This window comes from Sphaeramia orbicularis, chromosome 24 (genome assembly GCF_902148855.1).
Source record: "Sphaeramia orbicularis chromosome 24, fSphaOr1.1, whole genome shotgun sequence".
NCBI lineage: Eukaryota > Metazoa > Chordata > Actinopteri > Kurtiformes > Apogonidae > Sphaeramia > Sphaeramia orbicularis.
Window position 1 is genome coordinate 1,382,416 of NC_043979.1, and position 24,894 is coordinate 1,407,309.

Consider the following 24,894-nt stretch of genomic DNA (forward strand, 5'->3'; position numbering starts at 1 on the left):
TAGTGTGGACTGAAGGCCGAGGGTTTTCAAGTGCGTTCACGTTTTGTTTACTGTTTTGTGAACTGGTTGGACTGGCATGGGGAACCCTTTGGACTTCAGTCACGGCTCTTTTGTTTCCAACAGAGATCAGCTGTTCGCCCTTCACAGCCCCGACGTCCTCTGAGTGGAGAAGGAGGAGGAGGTTCAAACAGAAACAACAGAACTGAAGAGGATGAAGAGCAGAGACCAAAGCACCAGGACAGGAACGGAGCTACAAACCTGATTTACACACCACCAGTATGGGACATGTCTATTACTGATCCGGCTGCACAGAGCACAGGGACTGCAGCCTCGTGGTACTTTCATAAACTTACACCACACTCCTGTTTTCTTAAAGGGTTGTTTTGTGCGTGGGAACAGGACTGTGGCAGGATGTGTGAAAGGTGGAGGACTGGAGGTGTTTGAGGTGGAGGGTCAGGTTAAAGGAAAGTGAACATGTCTGATACAAATCCACGTTATTCTGAGGATTTACTGCAGGGACTCATGACCTCCATCAGGACGCATTATGATCACTTTGCTTTGTTTTTTAGCAAGACAACTCAAAAAGTTATGGACGGACTTTCATGAAATTTTCAGGAAATGTTGATACTGGCACAAGGAAGAAATTATTAAATTCTGGTGGTGATGGGGGGGGGGGCAGATCTGTCTTGGCGGAGGTCTGCGCCAAGGTTCGAATAGTTTTGGATTTTTCATTGTAGTTTAGCTTTATTTAGTTTTGACTTTTTTTTTCTCTAATTCAATTAGTCTTAATTAGTTTTTAGAGCAGGTTTGATAGTTTTTATTAGTTTTCATTTCCTTCGAAATGCTTAGTTTTAGTTTAGTTGTAGTTCAGTTGTAGTTTAGTTGTAGTTCAGTTGTAGTTCAGTTGTAGTTTAGTTTTAGTTTAGTTGTAGTTTAGTTGTAGTTCAGTTGTAGTTTAGTTTTAGTTTAGTTGTAGTTCAGTTGTAGTTTAGTTGTAGTTCAGTTGTAGTTTAGTTGTAGTTTAGTTGTAGTTTAGTTGTAGTTCAGTTGTAGTTCAGTTGTAGTTTAGTTGTAGTTCAGTTTTAGTTCAGTTGTAGTTTAGTTGTAGTTTAGTTTAGTTGTAGTTTAGTTGTAGTTCAGTTTTAGTTCAGTTGTAGTTTAGTTGTAGTTTAGTTTAGTTGTAGTTTAGTTGTAGTTCAGTTTTAGTTCAGTTGTAGTTTAGTTGTAGTTTAGTTGTAGTTTAGTTGTAGTTTAGTTGTAGTTCAGTTGTAGTTTAGTTTTAGTTTAGTTGTAGTTCAGTTGTAGTTCAGTTGTAGTTTAGTTGTAGTTTAGTTGTAGTTTAGTTGTAGTTCAGTTGTAGTTCAGTTGTAGTTTAGTTGTAGTTCAGTTTTAGTTCAGTTGTAGTTTAGTTGTAGTTTAGTTTAGTTGTAGTTTAGTTGTAGTTTAGTTGTAGTTCAGTTTTAGTTCAGTTGTAGTTTAGTTGTAGTTTAGTTTAGTTGTAGTTTAGTTGTAGTTTAGTTGTAGTTCAGTTTTAGTTCAGTTGTAGTTTAGTTGTAGTTCAGTTGTAGTTTAGTTGTAGTTTAGTTGTAGTTCAGTTTTAGTTCAGTTGTAGTTTAGTTGTAGTTCAGTTGTAGTTTAGTTGTAGTTTAGTTGTAGTTCAATTTTAGTTTAGTTGTAGTTTAGTTGTAGTTCAGTTGTAGTTCAGTTGTAGTTTAGTTTAGTTGTAGTTCAGTTGTAGTTCAGTTGTAGTTTAGTTGTAGTTCAGTTGTAGTTCAGTTGTAGTTCAGTTGTAGTTTAGTTGTAGTTCAGTTGTAGTTTAGTTGTAGTTTAGTTGTAGTTCAGTTGTAGTTCAGTTGTAGTTTAGTTTAGTTGTAGTTTAGTTGTAGTTCAGTTGTAGTTCAGTTGTAGTTTAGTTGTAGTTCAGTTGTAGTTCAGTTGTAGTTCAGTTGTAGTTTAGTTGTAGTTCAGTTGTAGTTTAGTTGTAGTTTAGTTTTAGTTTAGTTGTAGTTCAGTTGTAGTTTAGTTGTAGTTCAGTTGTAGTTTACTTGTAGTTTAGTTGTAGTTCAGTTGTAGTTCAGTTGTAGTTTAGTTGTAGTTCAGTTTTAGTTCAGTTGTAGTTTAGTTGTAGTTTAGTTTAGTTGTAGTTTAGTTGTAGTTTAGTTGTAGTTCAGTTTTAGTTCAGTTGTAGTTTAGTTGTAGTTTAGTTTAGTTGTAGTTTAGTTGTAGTTTAGTTGTAGTTCAGTTTTAGTTCAGTTGTAGTTTAGTTGTAGTTCAGTTGTAGTTTAGTTGTAGTTTAGTTGTAGTTCAGTTTTAGTTCAGTTGTAGTTTAGTTGTAGTTCAGTTGTAGTTTAGTTGTAGTTCAGTTGTAGTTTAGTTGTAGTTTAGTTGTAGTTTAGTTGTAGTTCAGTTTTAGTTTAGTTGTAGTTCAGTTGTAGTTCAGTTGTAGTTTAGTTTAGTTGTAGTTCAGTTGTAGTTCAGTTGTAGTTTAGTTGTAGTTCAGTTGTAGTTTAGTTGTAGTTCAGTTGTAGTTTAGTTGTAGTTTAGTTGTAGTTCAGTTGTAGTTCAGTTGTAGTTTAGTTTAGTTGTAGTTCAGTTGTAGTTCAGTTGTAGTTCAGTTGTAGTTCAGTTGTAGTTTAGTTGTAGTTCAGTTGTAGTTCAGTTGTAGTTCAGTTGTAGTTTAGTTGTAGTTCAGTTGTAGTTCAGTTGTAGTTCAGTTGTAGTTCAGTTGTAGTTCAGTGGTCTCTTTTCTCTTCTTCTCTGTGCTCCTATTCAAATCAATCCCAGACAGGACTCTGCTGCTTTAGTCTCCATGTTTCCAGGTAGAGTGGGGACCAGAAGACGACTGGAAACCACAAGTGAACACAAGTGACGGAGCAAAAAGTGTCGTATGGAGACAGCACAGAAAACTGAGAGAGACAAAGAAATCCATTTCATATCAATCTGACATTGACAAAGACCAAAACCAAGGGAATTTGATCCAGAATTTATATCTGTTTTAGTTAGTTTAGTAAACACACAATACAGTTTCAGTTAGTTAGGGTTTTTTCATTCAGTTACAGTTTTTATTTATTTCAGTTAACGAAAATGTTTTTTCAGTTCTAGTTTTAGTCATTCTGTTAGTTTTCGTTAACGGTAATAACCTTGGTCTGCACTCTCCGAGTGCTGTTCTTATTTAGAACTGTTTTTAAGTGAAATAAAAATTTTTACCAAAGTTTCATTTTTTGGAGCACATAGTATAGTCTTATGTTTGACCACCGGGGGGGCGCTGATGACCCCCCCTTAAAAGTGACTTAAAACACACTTAAATACCTGACAAGTGACTTGTTGATGTCTTGGGGATAATTACCTTTATTGTGATCACTTTGCTTTGTGTGTGTGTGTGTGTGTGTGTTTGTTTGTTAGCAAGATAGCTGAAAAAGTTATGGATGGATTTTCATGAAATTTTCAGAAAATGTTGATACTGGCACAAGGAACAAATGATTAAATTTCAGTAATGACCGGGGGGGGCATCTTTCTTGGCGGAGGTCTGTGCTCCTTGAGTGCTTTTCTTGTTTTTCAGCTTAGAATCTCTATTTTTTGAAACTGTTTTCCAATTGACTCAGTAGAAAAAAAGTTACAACCCATAGAACAAAAGTAACTTTCAAATTACCGTTTGTTGGTTTCCGTCCTACTTATAATACTATGGGGGGGGGGGGGGGGGGGGGGGTATCCTATATCAACACTGACAAAGATGAACACGAAGGAATTTTTTTTTTTCTTTTTTTCTTTATTCTTTATCCATAAAGAAAAAAAACACACGAAGGAATTTCAATTTTAGTTTTCGTCATTTTGTTCATTTTTGTTAACGATAATAACCTAGAAAACTAATTTATCAATGAAAAGTTCCTGTAGAAATTCCATCATCCTTTCTCACTCCTCCTGTTTAACTTTCAGCCACACTGGTTTTCAGCTCCAGTTTTGTTCTTCGCACACATGTGGTTTGATTTAGTTCAGTGGAAAGATTAAATAGGAAAGTTGGAGGAGAGAAAAACAGCAGTGTCCATTTGGATTATTCAGATTTCACTGGTTTTCTCCTGAAAGCTTTTCTCAAAGAGCAGGTTTGAGTTTATTTGGAATTATTCAGGAGTCCAAATTGTCCTTGAGCTAAATCTGAAGTTTGATTTGTGGTTAAAACTACAGAATATGTCGAAATTAAGGCTAAACTGAAGCAAATTTTGCATTTCTTAAAAGTTCTTTACACTGTAAAAAAAAAATCAAAAACAAAAAATGGTATTATTCCACCAGCAGGGGTGCCGAAAAAATACTGTTAAATAACGGAAAATAACCATCTCATAAAAACACAGTAATTTTCCATAATTTGCCCTAACTTTACATGAGATTTTGCTTTTTTTTTTTTTACTTTTTAATGTTTAATAAAGAATATTTACATGTATTAAAACAATCAAATTACCTATAAAGATATAAATAATTTTGTAATGATTGTTATTATTATTATTATTATTATTATTATTATTATTATTATTATTATTATATTCATACAAAAATAATAACTATGATATAATGATCATAAGGAATAGAAATTGGGGGTAGGAGTACAGAAGTTTTTACTTCTTCCTACTCCTTTTTGAGCATGTATAATTTCATTTGTTTCATTTATCTTGTTTATTTGCATGTTTGAAATAAATATATTTAAAAAAATAAAATATTACTATTATTATTTGTTTATTCATTTTTTGTTGTTTGTTTGTTTATCAATCATTTCTGTACCAGTACTTATATTTTGTTGGTTGATTTTTGTTTTGATTTCACTGTCTACATGTTCCAAATAAAAATTTCATTCATTCATTCATTCATTCATTCATTCATTCATACCTACTTTCTCCTCATGAAATGAACCCCAGTCTTTAAAATCTTGTATTTTTCTTTTCTTTTTGGTTTTTCCCTGTAAGTGGCTTTGGAAAAAAGCGTCTGCCAAATGCATAAATGTAAATGTAAATGTAAAATGATGCCTTCAGTCAGTTCCGGTGTTATTCGCTGATGACTCAAAAGTTAAAACTGATAAAAGCAACACGAATGACACCAACGACTCAGACGAAATTACGAAAGAAAAACATTTATTGGTTAAAAAAAAGCTTTTCTCAAATACAGTTAAGGAGTTTTTTGTATTGCAATCATGCACTTACACTGTACAACAGTGGATCCCCATGGAGACGAAGAAGAGGAAAAGGACTACTGCTCCTGTTGTGAATGTGGAAGACATTATTATTTCACAAAAGCCCTTCAGTGGAACCGCTGCGAAACATCCGATGCACTGCAGTGATATCTGAGTTATAAAATAAATTAGTAACATGTATATCAGAGAACTCTTGGCACCTGTGTGCATCGTATTGCATCTTTAGGACCAAGATCTCAGTGCAAATGCCATTGTAGCTGTAAGATCCATGACACATGTAAGTACCAACCAAAAAAAAAAGAATAACATATTTAAAATTCCAATGAAAGAGAACAAAAAAAAGGCCCAAATTGGGATGCAGCCTAGTGTTTGGCAGTTGTGGAGCTACGTTGGCATATATTTTTAATATAACTGACTAAATATTAGTCCAGATCTATAAGCAGTCTTCTAAAAACTCACATTTTTGTCGTGACAGTTAGCTTGATTTACAGTACTACAAAAAAATCTAGTTCTCAAGCAGCAACGGTTACATCGAGTTGGGAAAAAACAAGTCAAATACCTACAGAACAAAAGAAATCACTCACTCAAATATGGAAAATACATCGAATCATTCTACTTCTTTTCTTTTCCTACAGCCCCGCCCCCCCAAAAAAAGGTGAAAAAAAAAAACAGAAGACACTTTTCAAATTCATGTCAGTACTAAAAACATCTGCCAGTTTTAAAGGAACCCACAGAAAACAGATTTAGACGGTGTGTGTCAACGCAGCCTGCGCTCAAATGCTGCGTTCCAGGTTTTTGAACCCGAAAGTGTTCGACCACTGGGGGGGCGCTGATGACCCCCCCCCCCCCAGAAGTTGATTAAAACACACTTAAATACCTCACTAATGACTTGTTGATGTGTTGGGGAGGATTTAGAACAGTTTTGAAGTGAAATAAAAATTTTAACTGAAGTTTCATTTTTTGGAGCACATACTGTAGTCTTCTGTTCGACCACTGGGGGGGCGCTGATGACCCCCTCAAAAGCTGATTAAAACAAACTTAAATACCTCACTAATGACTTGTTGGTATCTTGGGGATGATTTAGAACAGTTTTGAAGTGAAATAAAAATTTTAACTGAAGTTTCATTTTTTGGAGCACATACTGTAGTCTTCTGTTCGACCACTGGGGGGGCGCTGATGACCCCCTCAAAAGCTGATTAAAACAAACTTAAATACCTCACTAATGACTTGTTGGTATCTTGGGGATGATTTAGAACTGTTTTAAGTGAAAACATTTTTTTTTTACCAAAATTAAATTTTTTGGAGCACATACTTCAAACCACGACTCACGACTTTGTAACGTTCCAGGTAAGTCACCCCAAACTGCTTGAGCGCAAGGAACTGCAGTAGCTAGATGTAAACAAACCAGCATGTCGGACCGTACGTTATGTTCATTTATAGTCATTTCCATCTCCAAAGGTGTTTGTTCTTTACTTATTTGAGGGAAACAGAGGAGGAAAAACGGTGCAGAAGGCAGAAGAAGCTGTTCTACCTTTGATGTTATTTGTTTATTTGGATTCAGATTTGGTTTGAATTTATTCTTGCACTCACTGGACTGAAAAGTAGCTAACACTAGAACAGCTGCTGATTAGGCAGAACATTTACAGAGAAATAATATCAGAGCAATACGTTGTTTTAATAAACAATCTGCATAAACACCACATCCATGGGGGGTGCCATTGGTACGTGACGTCAGAACTCAGACCTGGGAGAACATGGATCTAGTCCGAGTTCACAGGTGGAAGTCCCAGGTTTGACTGAACATTCCAGTGCATTTACACCAGTAGAAAGTCGGAAAAAAAGGAGTTATGGGTTGCCTGGAACGCAGCATGAGCCCCGCTACTTTATACACATCCAAGAAAAGACAAAAACCACAAAATGAAAACATACATTTGACACTACATGAATTCAAAGTTTATCAGGAAACCACAGTCCGCTGACTGACTGAAAAAAAAGGCATAATTGGAACTGGAAACCATCAATAAATACGTAGTTTGTTGGGATGATGATCTACGATGAAGTGATGCGGGATAGTAGTCACATTCTCTTAGTGGTAGGTGTCCTTCAGATGACAAGTAATAAATATTCACTTCACATGATAGTCTGTACCCCCCAAAAAACTGGACTGGAGTGGAAATGACAGGACACGTCACAGAGTCGCTCTTATTCTGTTTCTTAGATCAGCTCTGAATGCACAGGTCGGAATTTTTTTTTGGTGAAATCTGATTTTTTTTTGTGTTGGTTCATATTCTACATTAAATACGACTTCTGTCAGTTTTGAGTCTGAACTGAATGTGACCCTGAAGTGACCCACATGCACTAAAGAGGTCCTGAAGTGACCCACATGCACTAAAGAGGTCCTGAAGTGACCCACATGCACTAAAGAGGTCCTGAAGTGACCCACATGCACTAAAAAGGTCCTGATGGAATACCAGACCACGCAGACACACACTGTGTTTACAGAAGGAAATGTGGTTTTCCTCTGCTGCGACCGACAACTGTGACGTTTGTTGCATTTTAATGACGTAAAGGTCAGATAAATGTGACCTGGACGTTCAGACTGAAGTCACACTGGAAAATATCAGATCTGGATCAGATTTAGGACCACATATGAAAGTGGTCTAGGTCAGATTTAGGACCACATATGAAAGTGGTCTGGGTCAGATTTAGGACCACATATGAAAGTGGTCTGGGTCAGATTTAGGACCACATATGAAAGTGGTCTGGGTCAGATTAGTGTCTTTAACAGATCAGATACAGGTCACATATGGACTCATAAATCAGATTCGAGTAACATTTCTGCCTGTCTCTGTTGTGTTTTACTGTAATTACAAACTAGGAAAAGATATTGATGAACATGAAAATGGATCTCCTGTTATCATTTATCAATGTTCTGATTATTCATGAATGTAAATGATAAGAGCAACTCAGTGCCAGAGTGTCCGACTTCACCAACGTACTGTTAGCCTCATAGCATAATTGCCTATGTCATATTTTTGGCCAAACTGTGATAAATACTTAGCTTTACTTTCCTGACTCTGCTGATTCATTTTAAATAGATATCGCAATTTGGCCAAAAATATGACTTAGGAAATTATACTGTGAGGCTAACGGTATGTGTCAACAACCTCATCTTCTCTCAGTAGTCGCTTTTCCATTGGACATCTGTGCAAAACTTTACCGATATTTAGTAAACGTAAACAAAAAAACAGAAGTGCATAATGTTGGTTTTTCCATTAAAGGGTCAGAACACGGTATTCGAAATCTCTCTGACGGGACATTTTTAGAGACAATGTGACAGATTAGTGTTGCTAAATGACCCACATTTTTACTTTAAATTCATTTTTGCTTTCGTTGGACCATAAGGGATTATCCCAAACAAAGAGCTACTTTATTTTGAAATAAATGTTGGAATGGCAATCAATTAAAGTTCGATTTCTGACGGGACATTACTGTGTTTTGACCCTAAATCACAAATGCAATGATTTGTTTATTTATTATCGTGAGACATCCCAAGAATTCATTCTATAAACAATTTGTTGTTTTGAATCGAATGCTCGTTACCCCTTTGTCGTACGAAATTAAAAAATGATTGGGTTTGTTTTAAAATTCTTCTTCTTCACTTGTCGTAACATCCATCAGTATGCTAAAAAAGGTCTTTCCATTGCATTTTTGCGCCATATACCAATTTTGCTATGCCAAAAAAAAAAAAAAAAACAGTTTTAGCGAAAATTTTTTCCATCAAGTGAATTTTGCTCAATTTGAGGGTCAATGGAAAAGTGACTAGTGACATAAACTTCTGCTTCGTTACAATCTGGGATTTTTTTTATTTGATACAATCAGCCATCAGTTGTGTCGGCTCGACTAAACCTGTGGTTTATTTCACCCAACAGTGAAGAAAATGGAAAATGTCATCAAACGTCTGCATCAGAAAACACTTCGAGTCAAAGAGGACACTTTGGAATGTAGGAATATGGCACCAGCTAAAAAAAAAAACACAGCTAAGGGAGGTTTGTGTCTGAATCAGGGCTGGGTGATAAAATTATTGATAGAATTTCATTTTATATTACGATCTAATTTTTTCTGTGTAATTGTGATTATTTGCGTCAGAGGTCAGTAGCTATTTTGTCAGGACTCCGACTATAAAGAAAAGTTTAAAAACAAATAACGCACTTTTCTTGTTGAATAAATGTATCCGATAACACCCACATTAAAGACTGTACAGGAACTAAATGAACAAAATAAGAATTAAACCACAAAATCAACTATTTGAGGTGTGTCTTCAAACCAAATAATACTTCGTTTTTCCAACTCAATCCTTGAAAGAATCCACATTTATTGTCGTATTTACTGATATTGTATCTGAACATTTGAACTCCACTTTGCCGTATCACCCAGCCCTACCCTGGACGTTTGGACGTTTAAGGAAGTGTTCACAGATCAGCAGTAAAATAAGGCAGATTCAGACTCAGTTCATCTGGTCTCTAAGGCCATTGGGTTCAAAAGGCACAACTCTGATGACTGACTCTGAGCATGGTCAGTGAATGCTGCACCGTCAAACCCGTCAGTCATCCACGACGTCTGAACATTAACCGATGAAACCAACTGGGGTCGGACCAGCTCTTAAACTTTAAAGGTGCAGGAGAATTTCGTGACCAATTTTTCATCAAATCAGTCCAACCTCAGTCGTATCCTCAGGATCATGAATGCGTAAGTCTTTGTGTCATTACTCACCTGAATCTCTTGCATCACAGTGAACGGCAGTGGAACCATATGATATTATACGGCTGCAACAAATACGACGCAGAAACGGCTGAAACGCGGAAACAGCTGTAGGAATACGCATAGAGGGAAGGGAGCTCCTGCTGCTGCCAGGCGGCTGCACGATCCTCCGTTTCCCACAATGCACGTCACAACAAAATTCTGAAGATGCCCGAGTTACCTCCCAGCTAGGGATGGGAATCAGTTCCCAGTAACTCGATTCCTTGGAATCATGTGCCTACTTCACGATTCTGCTTATCGATTCCACCTTCGTTGCGCGTGTGCGATGACGTCACGTGTACGCTGCATTGTTTTGGTCAGAATGTAGTCAACATGGCGTTGAGGCAGAAACGGTCTAAAAAGACGACACCAGGACCACTTGGAACACTTGCAAAGCTTCCATTTGTTCAAAAGGGTGGAATCCCTCGAATCTCCTCAAACATTTGTCCACAGCATGTGAATCATTTACAGGAATGTCATGTATTTGATTCGCTACTTAGCAACGCTTGTGAATGTAGCAGCAGACTGAACGCTGGGCCCAGTTCTGGTTCCGGTGCGGGCAACAAACGTCGTACCCAAATACAAGTTTCCAAAGGTAGGGGAAAGGAAATGAGGTGCACGACAACGGGAGAGGAGCCGAGTCGACCCAGTTCCACGTAGTGGAAATGCAGTAATAGAGGAATTAGTGAAGGGTCTTAAGTTTCACTTTCACTGCCCCCCCCTGAACCGTGCCCAGCATCATCTGTTCTTCGTATATGTTCTATTTTCTGTGCAGATGGAAATATAAAAGACAGTTAATGCAAACACACCCGTTTGTACTCTTTTGCTTCTGTCACCCAATGAGAATCAATTCGAGAATTGATAAGGAATCAGATCAATAAGCAAAATCGATAATGGAATCAGAATCGTTAAATTCTTAACGATTCCCATCCCTACGCCCGGCTCAGTTTGTAAACACATGGTTTGTTTCTGGTGGATGACACTTTGAAATTGTTCACCGTAATGCAAGAGATTCAGGTGAGTAACGACAGACTTACAGATTCACGATACTGACGATGTGACTTAGGTTTGACAGATCTGAAGTCACGAAAGTCTCCCGCACCTTTAAACCAGGGCTGGGCGATGGTCATTGACACAATATCACTTTTTTTTTTTGTAGAAATAATTAGCATTACTATAATAACTATAAATATGGAGTGTATACTCTTCTTTCCACCCAGCCCTACTTCAAACACAGTTAGTTGACTTCAGATGGCTTCTATTAAGACTTTTTTTAGTTTCTTCATGCTGAGTTAGTGCCACTGGAAACATTTACGGTCAAAGTTACCTTCTTTCAGCTTGTACCATCGACAGTGTTACAAAACAGGTTTTTAAAGTGTCTTTAATTGACTAAGAGTCTCTATGTTGAAAACAGTGATTGAGGTTAGCCCCGCCTCCTCCTACGTGAACCTATGTGAGCTCGTGTTCTCTCAATCTCTGGCTCGTCGGCGGCCGCACATCTCTACACGTCCAGATCGTCGGGTCTGGCTCGGCTGCTCATGCGACTGCTGGCTCGGCTGCAGGGCCTGGGGTCCATCAGCGCTAGCGGCTGCAGCTCGTGTCCCGCCGATGACGACAGTTTCTTATGCTCGTGAGTGTCGTCGGGGAAGTCAAAGGCTTGGGCGTGGGAGTTTGAAATAGTGCTCCCTCCACCGTTCTGACCCAGTCGGTTCTGCTCGGTGGAGTAGTTGGCCCAGTTTTGCTCGTTCGCCTGCTTATTGTAGTTACGGCAGGAACCGGTTCCCCGTTCCCCCGTGGCCAGTTTGTAGCCCGGGGGGGACATGGGCGAGAGGGGGGCGGTGGGAGACGAGCAGCCGTTGTAGTAGGCGTACTTGGTGGTGGACAGTTCTTTGGGCGTGGGGTTGAGAGTTCCTCCGCTGGAGTAGAGCGTGGGCTGCTGTTTGCCCTTCACGCGATCTTTGATCCGCTTGAAAAACACGTAGAAAAGCTCGATGACGTTGAGCAGCAGCGACACCAACGACACCACCAGCATGAAGATGATGAAGACCGTCTTCTCCGTGGGACGAGATAAGAAACAGTCGACTCTGTGCGGACACGGGGAGCGCTCGCAGGTGTAGACGGCGGACAGGCTGAAGCCGTACATATACCACTGGATCACCAAGAAGCCCACCTCGAACATGGACTTGAAGAAAATGCTGACGATGTAGGTTCTGAGCAGAGCCCCCTTCATCTTCACCTTCCCGTGCTCCTCGATGCCGTATTTCAGCTTTTTCATCTCGATTTTCTTGAGCGGGATGTCGACGTCGCCTCCGTCATTCTGCACGGCTTTCAGTTCCTCCTCCTTCCTGTTGAACTTCTGCTCCTTCCTGTTCAGGTAGAAGACGTGGGCCAGGTAGAGGAGGGTGGGCGTGGACACAAAGATGATCTGAAGGACCCAGAAGCGAACGTGGGAGATGGGGAAGGATTTGTCGTAGCACACGTTCTCACAACCGGGCTGCTGGGTGTTGCATTTGAAGGCGGACTGCTCGTCTCCCCAGGCCGATTCCACGGCGGTACCCAGGACCAGGATCCTGAAGATGAACAGGACAGACAGCCAGACCTTCCCCCCTGCCGTAGAGTAGGCCTGGACCTTGTCCAACAGACGACCCAAAGCGCTCCAGTCGCCCATCCTCAGGGAGGGTCAGCTGGAGAAAGACAAGGACAAAGAGCAACGTTAAACTGGAAACAACATCAACCGTCCAAGACAGAACCGTCGACTTCAACCTCAGATCAGGACCTGCGTAAATATACGCACACTTTGAACTGGGCTGTTATCTCTACGAAGTATTAGCTTTCCACGTTTATGTTTACGTCAAATACCACGCACTGAGGGTTAGGGTTAAGGTTAGGGTTAAGGCCAGGGTTAAGGTTAGGGTTATGTGAACCGGAGATCTTGGCGTAAATTGACAAGCGATCAAATGGTGTTGAATAACAAGCGAAAGGATGAAATCGTATCATATTGATAATAAATAGTCCAGTAAATGTTGTTCACATTGCTGTTCTAATTTTGTCTTTAGAGTATGTATTTGTATATTTGCTATATATTTATATATATTCAGAGCTGCATATATGTTTGTATATTTAGAGCTTTATATATATATATATATATATATATATATATATACATATTTCTTTTCTTTTTCTGTTGTATTGATCCTTTCTTTGCTGTTGTTTTTTCTTCTACTTGAATGGAGCGACAGTAACAGACCATAATTTCGACCCTTGGATTAATGAAGTATTCTAATTTATTGATTGACTGATTGTCATCTGAAAAAATGAGTCTGAAAAGAACAGAAGTGAGGGTTTGAAAACAGCCCTGGGTATACCTACGACAGCTCTGACACCACATGGAACAAATACCTGGACTCAAAGTTGAACATCTAAAGGAGTCGTTCTAAACATCTGTAGACTTGAACCTCCTGCATCTTATACCACATTTCCACTATGTGGTACCGACTCGACTCGACTCGACTCGACTCGGCCTTTTTGTGTTTCAATTACGAAAAAGGGCCTGGAATCTGGTACCTGGTACTAGTTTTTTGGTCTCACCTCTGCTGAGGTTCCAGGACTGGGGACCAGATACAAAATGTGACGTGTAAACACTGCAGACCTCTGATTGGTCAGAGTCGTCTGTGTGACCGACGTTTTACAAAAAAACAGATGCAGAAGTTTCCAGTAAATCTGTCAGTAGGTGAATCCACATGATGACAGTCTGTAAAACTACACCATGGTTTGTCCAGGAGGTTCAGACGCAAACATTCAGCAGGAGTTTGACCAGACAACAGGCAACGAGCGAGTTTATCAGCAACTCTGAGCAGACGACACAGAAGCAACGTGCTGCATCACTATGACGACCAGGTACTGGAAAGTCTGTAGTATCCTGGAATGGAAACGGTCTGGAATAGGACCTGGTACCAGAGTGGAGTGGAGCCGGTTCCACGTAGTGGAAACGCAGCATTAATGCTATTAAACAGAAAAGACAACTTTACAAAAACTGTTCCAGTCTCAGTCCACTCGTCTGTGGACGTTCTCATCTGAGAACCAGGAGCAAAATACAAACATACAAAAAACACAATTAACACAACGACAAAGATTCAACACGAAAAACTGACGCAAAGGAACCGAACCCATTCCAAAGGTCCGAGAGCAACAGTACTGACCCACTACAGACCACCAGTATACACTATAGAAACACTATAGAAACAGTACTGACCCGCTACAGACCACCAGTATACACTATAGAAACACTATAGAAACAGTACTGACCCGCTACAGACCACCAGTATACACTATAGAAACACTATAGAAACAGTACTGACCCACTACAGACCACCAGTATACACTATAGAAACACTATAGAAACAGTACTGACCCACTACAGACCACCAGTATACACTATAGAAACACTATAGAAACAGTACTGACCCGCTACAGACCACCAGTATACACTATAGAAACACTATAGAAACAGTACTGACCCGCTACAGACCACCAGTATACACTATAGAAACACTATAGAAACAGTACTGACCCGCTACAGACCACCAGTATACACTATAGAAACACTATAGAAACAGTACTGACCCACTACAGACCACCAGTATACACTATAGAAACACTATAGAAACAGTACTGACCCGCTACAGACCACCATTATACACTATAGAAACACTATAGAAACAGTACTGACCCGCTACAGACCACCAGTATACACTATAGAAACACTATAGAAACAGTACTGACCCGCTACAGACCACCAGTATACACTATAGAAACACTATAGAAACAGTACTGACCCGCTACAGACCACCAGTATACACTATAGAAACACTATAGAAACAGTACTGACCCGCTACAGACCACCAGTATACACTATAGAAACACTATAGAAACAGTACTGACCCGCTAAAGACCACCAGTATACACTATAGAAACACTATAGAAACAGTACTGACCCGCTACAGACCACCAGTATACACTATAGAAACAGTACTGACCCGCTACAGACCACCAGTATACACTATAGAAACACTATAGAAACAGTACTGACCCGCTAAAGACCACCAGTATACACTATAGAAACACTATAGAAACAGTACTGACCCGCTACAGACCACCAGTATACACTATAGAAACACTATAGAAACAGTACTGACCCACTAAAGACCACCAGTATACACTATAGAAACACTATAGAAACAGTACTGACCCGCTACAGACCACCAGTATACACTATAGAAACACTATAGAAACAGTACTGACCCGCTACAGACCACCAGTATACACTATAGAAACACTATAGAAACAGTACTGACCCGCTACAGACCACCAGTATACACTATAGAAACACTACAGAAACAGTACTGACCCGCTACAGACCACCAGTATACACTATAGAAACACTATAGAAACAGTACTGACCCGCTACAGACCACCAGTATACACTATAGAAACACTATAGAAACAGTACTGACCCGCTACAGACCACCAGTAAACACTATAGAAACACTATAGAAACAGTACTGACCCGCTACAGACCACCAGTATACACTATAGAAACACTATAGAAACAGTACTGACCCGCTACAGACCACCAGTATACACTATAGAAACACTATAGAAACAGTACTGACCCGCTACAGACCACCAGTATACACTATAGAAACACTATAGAAACAATATACAAACACTAAAGAAACACTATAAAAATAACTATACAAACAGTGTAGAAACACTAAAAAAAAACACTAAGTACATTATAGAAGTACTATAGAAACATTATAGCAACACTATAAGAACATTATAGAAACATCATAGAAACAGTATTTAAAAAAATATACAAACACTATAGAAACACTATAAAAAACAAAATAGAAACATCATACAAATATTATAAAAACACTATACAAACACTATACAAACATTACAGAAACACTATAAACAATATGATACAAACACCATAAGAGACTATAGAAACACTATATAAACACTAGAAACACTATTAAAAAACATTATAGAAACACTATAAAAAACATTATAGAAAATCTATTGTAAAACTATAGAAACATTATAGAAACACTGTAGAACACTACAGAAACAGTGTAGAAACACTATAGAAACACTATAGAAACAGTATAGAAACACTATAAAAAAAGTTATAGAAACACTATAGTAAAACTATAGAAACAGTGTAGAAACACTATAAAAAACACTATAGAAACAGTGTAGAAACACTATAGAAACACTATAGAAACAGTATAGAAACACTATAAAAAATGTTATAGAAACATTATAGTAAAACTATAGAAACAGTGTAGAAACACTATAAAAAACACTATAGAAACAGTGTAGAAACACTATAAAAAACGTTATAGAAACATTATAGTAAAACTATAGAAACAGTGTAGAAACACTATAAAAAACACTATAGAAACAGTGTAGAAACACTATAAAAAACGTTATAGAAACACTATAGTAAAACTATAGAAACAGTGTAGAAACACTATAAAAAACACTATAGAAACAGTATAGAAACACTATAAAAAACGTTATAGAAACACTATAGTAAAACTATAGAAACAGTGTAGAAACACTATAAAAAACACTATAAAAAAAACACTATAGAAACAGTGTAATCCAGCTGGAATCCTCGACACTCCACCAAAAACACCTCTGGTTTCAACGAACAACAACTGGTTTATGGTTTCATTAGTCCCTTTTCCATTAATCCTCAAATTGCATAAATATAACTTGCGCATAAAAATTTGTCTAATGGAAAAACAACGATTTTGCCAAAACTTGTTTTTCGATGAAAAGTTTTTGTGCTTGTAAGAGGTGGTTTTTTTGGGCGTAGCAAAATTGGTAAATCACGCAAAACTTAAATGGAAAGACCTTTGAGTCCAACTAGAGTCAAGTCAATAAAAAAAAAACAAACAAACAGATGTTGATGGATGTTCGAACAAGAGAAGAAGAAGAGTTTAAACCAGGGGACTCAAACATGCGCCCCCCAAAGGTTCCAGTCCGACCCCTGGCATGAATTTGCAAAGTGTATAAACTCCACAGTCCAGGCTGTGGAACTCATTTTAGTGTGGGTTCCACATCCAGACCAATCTGATCTACAGTCCAATAAGAACAACAGAAGAACCCACACAGAAGAAGGACTGCAGATTTTCTTCTGTTTAATGTGACAAAAATAACTTCAAAAGTTTGTCTTTGTTTTAGTGCAATAAAAAACTTTAAATTATGAAACTATTTATATTGTCCTCCTCAGACCCAGCTGTGGGTTTTCTGTCCACATTTGTGAACAAGAGTTTCACAACTTTATACAAAAAAAGAAAACTGTCCACCACAAAGGACATTCCATAAAAATATTAAAAACTGCATCTGAAAAAACTGTTGCATCATGATGTTTCCAGTATAGGCAGTGATTTAATAAAAAACAAAAAAGCTGGTACTTTGCTGACATTTCCTGGATCTGAGGTTAAAAAATGTGAATAACCTGAAAAAACTGACATTTTGTAAGAAAAACAAGTACAATTTGAACAATATTTTTGCCTCAACTTATCATTTGCACATGTGCATTAAACACAATGTTACACAAACATGTGGAAACAGACAGAAAATTGGTACAGTTTTGGAATATTTCTCCAATATTACATCACATCTTATTTTTAACCCAACGTACAGACCACAGTGGATCTACAAATGCATAAAACATTTAATAACAGACAGAATTTCAACACTTTGCACATTCAGCCCAGGGGCCAGAGTGGAACCTTTGGAACCTTTGGTGGGCTGGTTTTGGGCTGCATGTTTGACCCCCCTGCTTTAACGTCTCCTTAGTAGAACTGTAGTTTTCAGTTTGGAATCTACTGATGTGTTTGTTCAAATCCAGAGGAGGGTAACGGTAGGGATGGAAAGATCAGTATCAGCTGCTGATCTGGCATTTTTTTAGAAGATCGGATCGGATTTAGTCACGAGATAAGGCCGATCAAACAGACCACACCAGGTCCAAACAGACCACACCAGGTCCAAACAGACCACACCAGGTCCAAACAGACCACACCAGGTCCAGGTGAACTCTGTCAAAGCTTCCATTTCTTCTAAAGGTGGAATTCCTCCAATCTGTTCAAACATTTGTCCACATGTGATTCATTTACAGGAATGTCACGTATTTGATTTGATACTTGTTTGATACTACAGATACCCCAGGCCGTCATCCAGGCCCAGTAAAGCGTCTGTAGTTTCACTTTCACTGCACCCCCCCCCCCCCCAAACCAGGCCCGGCATCATCTGTTCTTCTTGTTTTGTTCATACTGTATATGTTGTATTTTCTGTTTCAGACAGTTAATGCAAACACACCTGTTTGTACTCTTTTATTCCTTCAGCCAATGAGAATCGATAATGGAATTGATTAGGAATTGGCTCAATAAGCAAAATCAATAATGGAATCATTAAATTCTTATCGATTCCCATCCTTATGCAGAACTGATATTTTCTTACAGCCCTATGCACAAGTGGGTTTTTTCAACCCACGAGACTTTTTTGGAATTATTTGACCCAACCCGACCCGACCCATGAGTAACCGTCTGATCCGCACATCACTGATGTCCACAGACGTTCTACAGCAGTGCTAAACACATGGTCCATGGGCCAAAACCGGCCTGCCAAAGGTTCTAATTTGTCCCACAGTCTGAAAATGGAAAGTGCAAATTGATACTGAAGTTCTTCAGAGTCAAAGGTGTCGTAGTTGTTTTAGTTCAGGTTCTACATTCAGACCAACTGGGATCTACTGGAAAATAATAGAATAAGAACCTAGAAATGATGACTCCAAATTTAAATCCAAATTTCACAGTAAAAAGTATCGGTATCAGATCAGTACCAGCAAAACTAATCCTAAAAAAAATTGGATCAGAAGTTTAAAAAAAATCCAGATGTGGACATCAGTCATAAATGGATTCCAAGCTGAAACCTTCTGCGACACTGTTGATTAGATTTGGGTCCAAATTCTATAAGTAAATTAAAGTGGGATAAGTAGAAACCTTCAGTGTCCACATGGTCTGGAAGCAGCTGCATGTGCACACACTTAGACCATCAACCCCCCCGACACACACACACACACACACACACACACACACACACACACACACACACACACACACACACTGCTGTATGTTCATATTCAGTCGTCTGTAAGTGAAGCGGTAAACGGTTCAAATCCCGCCACTTTCCAAATGAGTGCGTTCGTCTGCTTTAAAACCACCGAGAAAAAGTAGAACAATAGAAGTAGAAGACAATGAACGCTGAACTGAAGCAGGACGTCAAACTGCATTTACTTCAGCTTCAACATTCACAACAGGAGGATCTGAAACAGACCGGACCCAGAAGAACAGGAGGATCTGAAACGGACCGGACCAGACCCAGAAGAACAGGAGGATCTGAAACAGACCGGACCCAGAAGAACAGGAGGATCTGAAACGGACCGGACCAGACCCAGAAGAACAGGAGGATCTGAAACAGACCGAACCCAGAAGAACAGGAGGATCTGAAACAGACCGGACCCAGAAGAACAGGAGGATCTGAAACAGACCGGACCCAGAAGAACAGGAGGATCTGAAACAGACCGGACCAGACCCAGAAGAACAGGAGGATCTGAAACAGACCAGAACCAGAAGAACAGGAGGATCTGAAACAGACCGGACCCAGAAGAACAGGAGGATCTGAAACAGACCAGAACCAGAAGAACAGGAGGATCTGAAACAGACCGGACCAGACCCAGAAGAACAGGAGGATCTGAAACAGACCAGAACCAGAAGAACAGGAGGATCTGAAACAGACCGGACCCAGAAGAACAGGAGGATCTGAAACAGACCAGACCCAGAAGAACAGGAGGATCTGAAACGGACCGGACCAGACCCAGAAGAACAGGAGGATCTGAAACAGACCGGACCCAGAAGCACAGAAAAAGCACCAGTAAAGACACAAACCATCTATTATCTGTGATTCAGACTGAAACAAGGACGACATCATAAAAATAGTAACAATCGACAAACTAAGACCCAGTTGTGGGTTTTCTGTCCAAGACCAGAGTGTCACAGCTTTATAAAAAAAACCAAAAACCTGTCCACCACAAAGGACATGACATAAAAATAAAAATTAAAAAAATTCATTTGAAAAAACTGTTGCTTCTTGATGTTTCCAGTATCTGCAATTATTGAAATAAAAACAGTCCAAATCTGTCCTTTCTGGGTCTGAGGAGTTTAAATACATGAACAGCCTGAAACGACAGTAAAACCAGGGTCATTTTATTCATATTCAGCCTCAGTTTATCATTGACACATGCTGATTCTAACGTACAGATCCAGTGGATCTGAAATACACAGAACATTTAAGAACAGACTGAATATTAGAACAGTTCGACTGATTGAACTGAAGAAAAGTCATGTTCATGTTTGTTCAGGTTCTTCACATGTTATCAAAGGACAGTTTATAAATGTAAGTACTTTCATGTAATTTTATGTTTTTAAACTAAAAATATGTTGGAGATTCTGATGGTATTGAACTGGTCCAACACACGTCAGATTAAACTGGTCTGAATGTGGAACCTGAACGAAAAGGATCTGAAAACACCTTTAACTGAAATGTGTTCAGTGGCATTTCTGCATTTTATTAAACTAGAGGCATTGTACCCGCGGTGCCATTGTACGATAGCACCGTCCCATGGTGCAACAGCGGCATTGCACCTGTACACCCTCCTGTGCTGCAACATCAGGACACGTGTTGGACAAAGACGCACCGGACACAGAACGTCCATTAAAGTAGGATTCATCCCACCGGACGGACTGGACTCTGTGTCTGTATGTAGGACGCCCCCCCATGACTGTATGTAGGACGCCCCCCTGTGTCCACATGTAGGACGCCCCCCCGTGTCCACATGTAGGACGCCCCCCCGTGTCCACATGTAGGACACCCCCCCGTGTCCACATGTAGGACGCCCCCCCCGTGTCCACATGTTGGATGCCCCCCCGTGTCCACATGTTGGACGCCCCCCGTGTCCACATGTTGGACGCCCCCCCCGTGTCCACATGTAGGACGCCCCCCCGTGTCCGCATGTAGGACGCCCCCCGTGTCCACATGTAGGCCGCCCCCCCGTGTCCACATGTTGGATGCCCCCCCGTGTCCACATGTAGGACGCCCCCCCCGTGTCCACATGTTGGACGCCCCCCCGTGTCCACATGTAGGACGCCCCCCCGTGTCCACATGTTGGACGCCCCCCTGTGTCCTCAGTGGAACAGAATGAAAACCGTCCAGACCATCGGTGCATATTTGTCTTCAGGTTCCCAGGAGACGACAAACAAGTGAACAGAGTTTAAAAGAAGTAAAGACTGAGACCAGAGAGAAAAGAGGACAGAAGCACATCCAACAGAGAACCAGAGAAAACCCAGAGAAGAACTAGAGAAACACTGTAGAAAAACTGTAGAAACATTAACGAAAAACTATAGAAACACTGTAAAACTAGAAAAGCAGTCGGAGAGCGCAGACCTCCACCATGGCAGATCAGATCACCAAAATGTAACCATTTGTTCCTTGTGCCAGTATCAACAGTTACTGACAATTTCATCCACGTCCGTCCAGAACTCTTTGAGTTATCTTACACACACACAAACAAACAAACAAACAAACAAACAAACAAACAAACAAACACTGGCAAAAACAGAACCTCCTTGGCGGAGATAAAAAACACATTATAGAAACACTGAAGAAAAGTTATAAAAATGTTATAGAAACACTACGGAGACACTGTAGAAACACTGAGGAAAAGTTATAGAAACACGATACAAACACTAGAAAAACACTAGAAACAAAACCACTATAGAAACACAATAAAAAAATCTCTGTAGAAACACTATAGAAATATTAAAACACTATACAACTAATAGAATCATTATAAAAACACTATAAAAAAAACCCCACTATACAAACATTAGAAACACTATTAGAAACACTGTAAAAACACTATACAAACACTAGAAACACTATAAAAAACACTATACAAACATTAGAAACACTATTAGAAACACTGTAAAAACACTATACAAACACTAGAAACACTATTAGAAACACTGTAAAAACACTATACAAACACTAGAAACACCAGAAACATTATTGAAACACTTAAAAAAAACACTATACAAACACTATAGAAACACTATTAAAAAACATTTAAACATTATAGAAACATCATAGAAACACTAGAAAAACTATTAAAACATTATAGAAACACTATAAAAACATTATAGAAACTATACAAACACTAGAAACACTAGAAAAAAACATTATAGAAACACTTTTAAAAAGCATTAAAACATAGAAAAACTAGAGAAATATGATAGAAACACTATAAAAACACTGTAGAACCATTCTAAAAACACTATAAAAACACTGTAGAACCATTCTAAAAACACTATAAAAACACTGTAGAACCATTCTAAAAACACTATAGAACCATTCTAAAAACACTGTAGAACCATTCTAAAAACACTATAAAAACACTGTAGAACCATTCTAAAAACACTATAGAACCATTCTAAAAACACTGTAGAACCATTCTAAAAACACTATAAAAACACTGTAGAACCATTCTAAAAAACACTGTAGAACCATTCTAAAAACACTGTAGAACCATTCTAAAAACACTATAGAACCATTCTAAAAACACTATAAAAACACTGTAGAACCATTCTAAAAACACTATAGAACCATTCTAAAAACACTATAAAAACACTGTAGAACCATTCTAAAAACACTATAGAACCATTCTAAAAACACTATAAAAACACTGTAGAACCATTCTAAAAACACTATAAAAACACTGTAGAACCATTCTAAAAACACTATAGAACCATTCTAAAAACACTATAAAAACACTGTAGAACCATTCTAAAAACACTATAGAACCATTCTAAAAACACTATAAAAACACTGTAGAACCATTCTAAAAAAACTATAGAACCATTCTAAAAACACTATAAAAACACTGTAGAACCATTCTAAAAACACTATAAAAAACACTGTAGAACCATTCTAAAAACACTATAGAACCATTCTAAAAACACTATAAAAACACTGTAGAACCATTCTAAAAACACTATAAAAACACTGTAGAACCATTCTAAAAACACTATAAAAAACACTGTAGAACCATTCTAAAAACACTATAGAACCATTCTAAAAACACTGTAGAACCATTCTAAAAACACTATAAAAAAAACACTGTAGAACCATTCTAAAAACACTATAGAACCATTCTAAAAACACTGTGGAACCATTCTAAAAACACTATAAAAACTACTGTAGAACCATTCTAAAACATTATAGAACCATTCTAAAACCCTATAGAACCATTCTAAAAACATTACAGAACCATTCTAAAGCCACTGTAGAACCATTCTAAAAACATTATAGAACCATTCTAAAACCACAGTAGAACCATTCTAAAAAACATTATAGAATCATTCTAAAGCCACTGTAGAACCATTCTAAAAACATATAGAACCATTCTAAAGCCACTGTAGAACCATTCTAAAAACATTATAGAACCATTCTAAAGCCACTGTAGAACCATTCTAAAAACACTATAGAACCATTCTAAAAACACTATAAAAACACTGTAGAACCATTCTAAAAACACTATAAAACACTGTAGAACCATTCTAAAAACACTATAGAACCATTCTAAAAACACTATAAAAACACTGTAGAACCATTCTAAAAACACTATAAAAACACTGTAGAACCATTCTAAAAACACTATAGAACCATTCTAAAAACACTATAGAACCATTCTAAAAACACTATAAAAACACTGTAGAACCATTCTAAAAACACTATAGAACCATTCTAAAAACACTATAAAAACACTGTAGAACCATTCTAAAAACACTATAAAAACACTGTAGAACCATTCTAAAAACACTATAAAAAACACTGTAGAACCATTCTAAAAACACTATAGAACCATTCTAAAAACACTGTAGAACCATTCTAAAAACACTATAAAAAAAACACTGTAGAACCATTCTAAAAACACTATAGAACCATTCTAAAAACACTGTAGAACCATTCTAAAAACACTATAAAAACTACTGTAGAACCATTCTAAAAACATTATAGAACCATTCTAAAAACACTATAGAACCATTCTAAAAACATTACAGAACCATTCTAAAGCCACTGTAGAACCATTCTAAAAACATTATAGAACCATTCTAAAACCACAGTAGAACCATTCTAAAAACATTATAGAACCATTCTAAAGCCACTGTAGAACCATTCTAAAAACATTATAGAACCATTCTAAAGCCACTGTAGAACCATTCTAAAAACATTATAGAACCATTCTAAAGCCACTGTAGAACCATTCTAAAAACATTATAGAACCATTCTAAAGCCACTGTAGAACCATTCTAAAAACATTATAGAACCATTCTAAAGCCACTGTAGAACCATTCTAAAAACATTATAGAACCATTCTAAAGCCACTGTAGAACCCTGTTCTAGAACCCCCTGTCTACCCCCATGGGTCCAGGTCTGTCAGACTCGTGTTAGTTCAGGTTCTCAGTCTGATCTGAAAACGACCCCGAACCAGGAAAAGAAGAACTATAAAATAGAAATAACGTCAAATCCAAACTTTTCTACCAGTTTTAGTCTAAAAAAAAAAAAAAAAAGTAAAAGACCTGTTGAAAACGTTTACATCTACAAACAGTCCTTAAAAAACTGTGAATAACATGAACAACCATGAAAAGCGGAGCTTTTCTCAGATTAATCAGTGTAATTGTATCAGGGTTCTGTCTCAGTTTAACACAGACACATGTTCATTAGAA

At 38.2% G+C, this 24,894-nt stretch overlaps 1 protein-coding gene and 1 long non-coding RNA gene across 2 annotated transcripts in view; both read right to left on the reverse strand.

Annotated features, from left to right (window-relative positions):
• Positions 1-5,097: 5,097 nt before the first annotated feature.
• Positions 5,098-7,521, reverse strand: LOC115415506 (uncharacterized). The gene is made up of 2 exons (XR_003934829.1): positions 7,056-7,521; positions 5,098-5,953 (listed from the first exon to the last, which is right to left on the reverse strand). It is a non-coding gene; the product is annotated as an uncharacterized LOC115415506 (long non-coding RNA).
• Positions 7,522-9,398: 1,877 nt separating this feature from the next.
• Positions 9,399-24,894, reverse strand: part of gja1b (gap junction protein alpha 1b) — a 17,234-nt gene continuing 1,738 nt past the window's right edge. Inside the window, exons 2-3 of the mRNA XM_030128881.1 lie at positions 11,076-12,657; positions 9,399-9,840 (exon numbers count right to left, since the gene is read on the reverse strand). Of these exons, the coding sequence (XP_029984741.1) occupies positions 11,475-12,641 (1,167 nt within the window). The 5' untranslated portion in view covers positions 12,642-12,657 and the 3' untranslated portion in view covers positions 9,399-9,840; positions 11,076-11,474. The remainder of the gene's footprint in view (positions 9,841-11,075; positions 12,658-24,894) is intronic.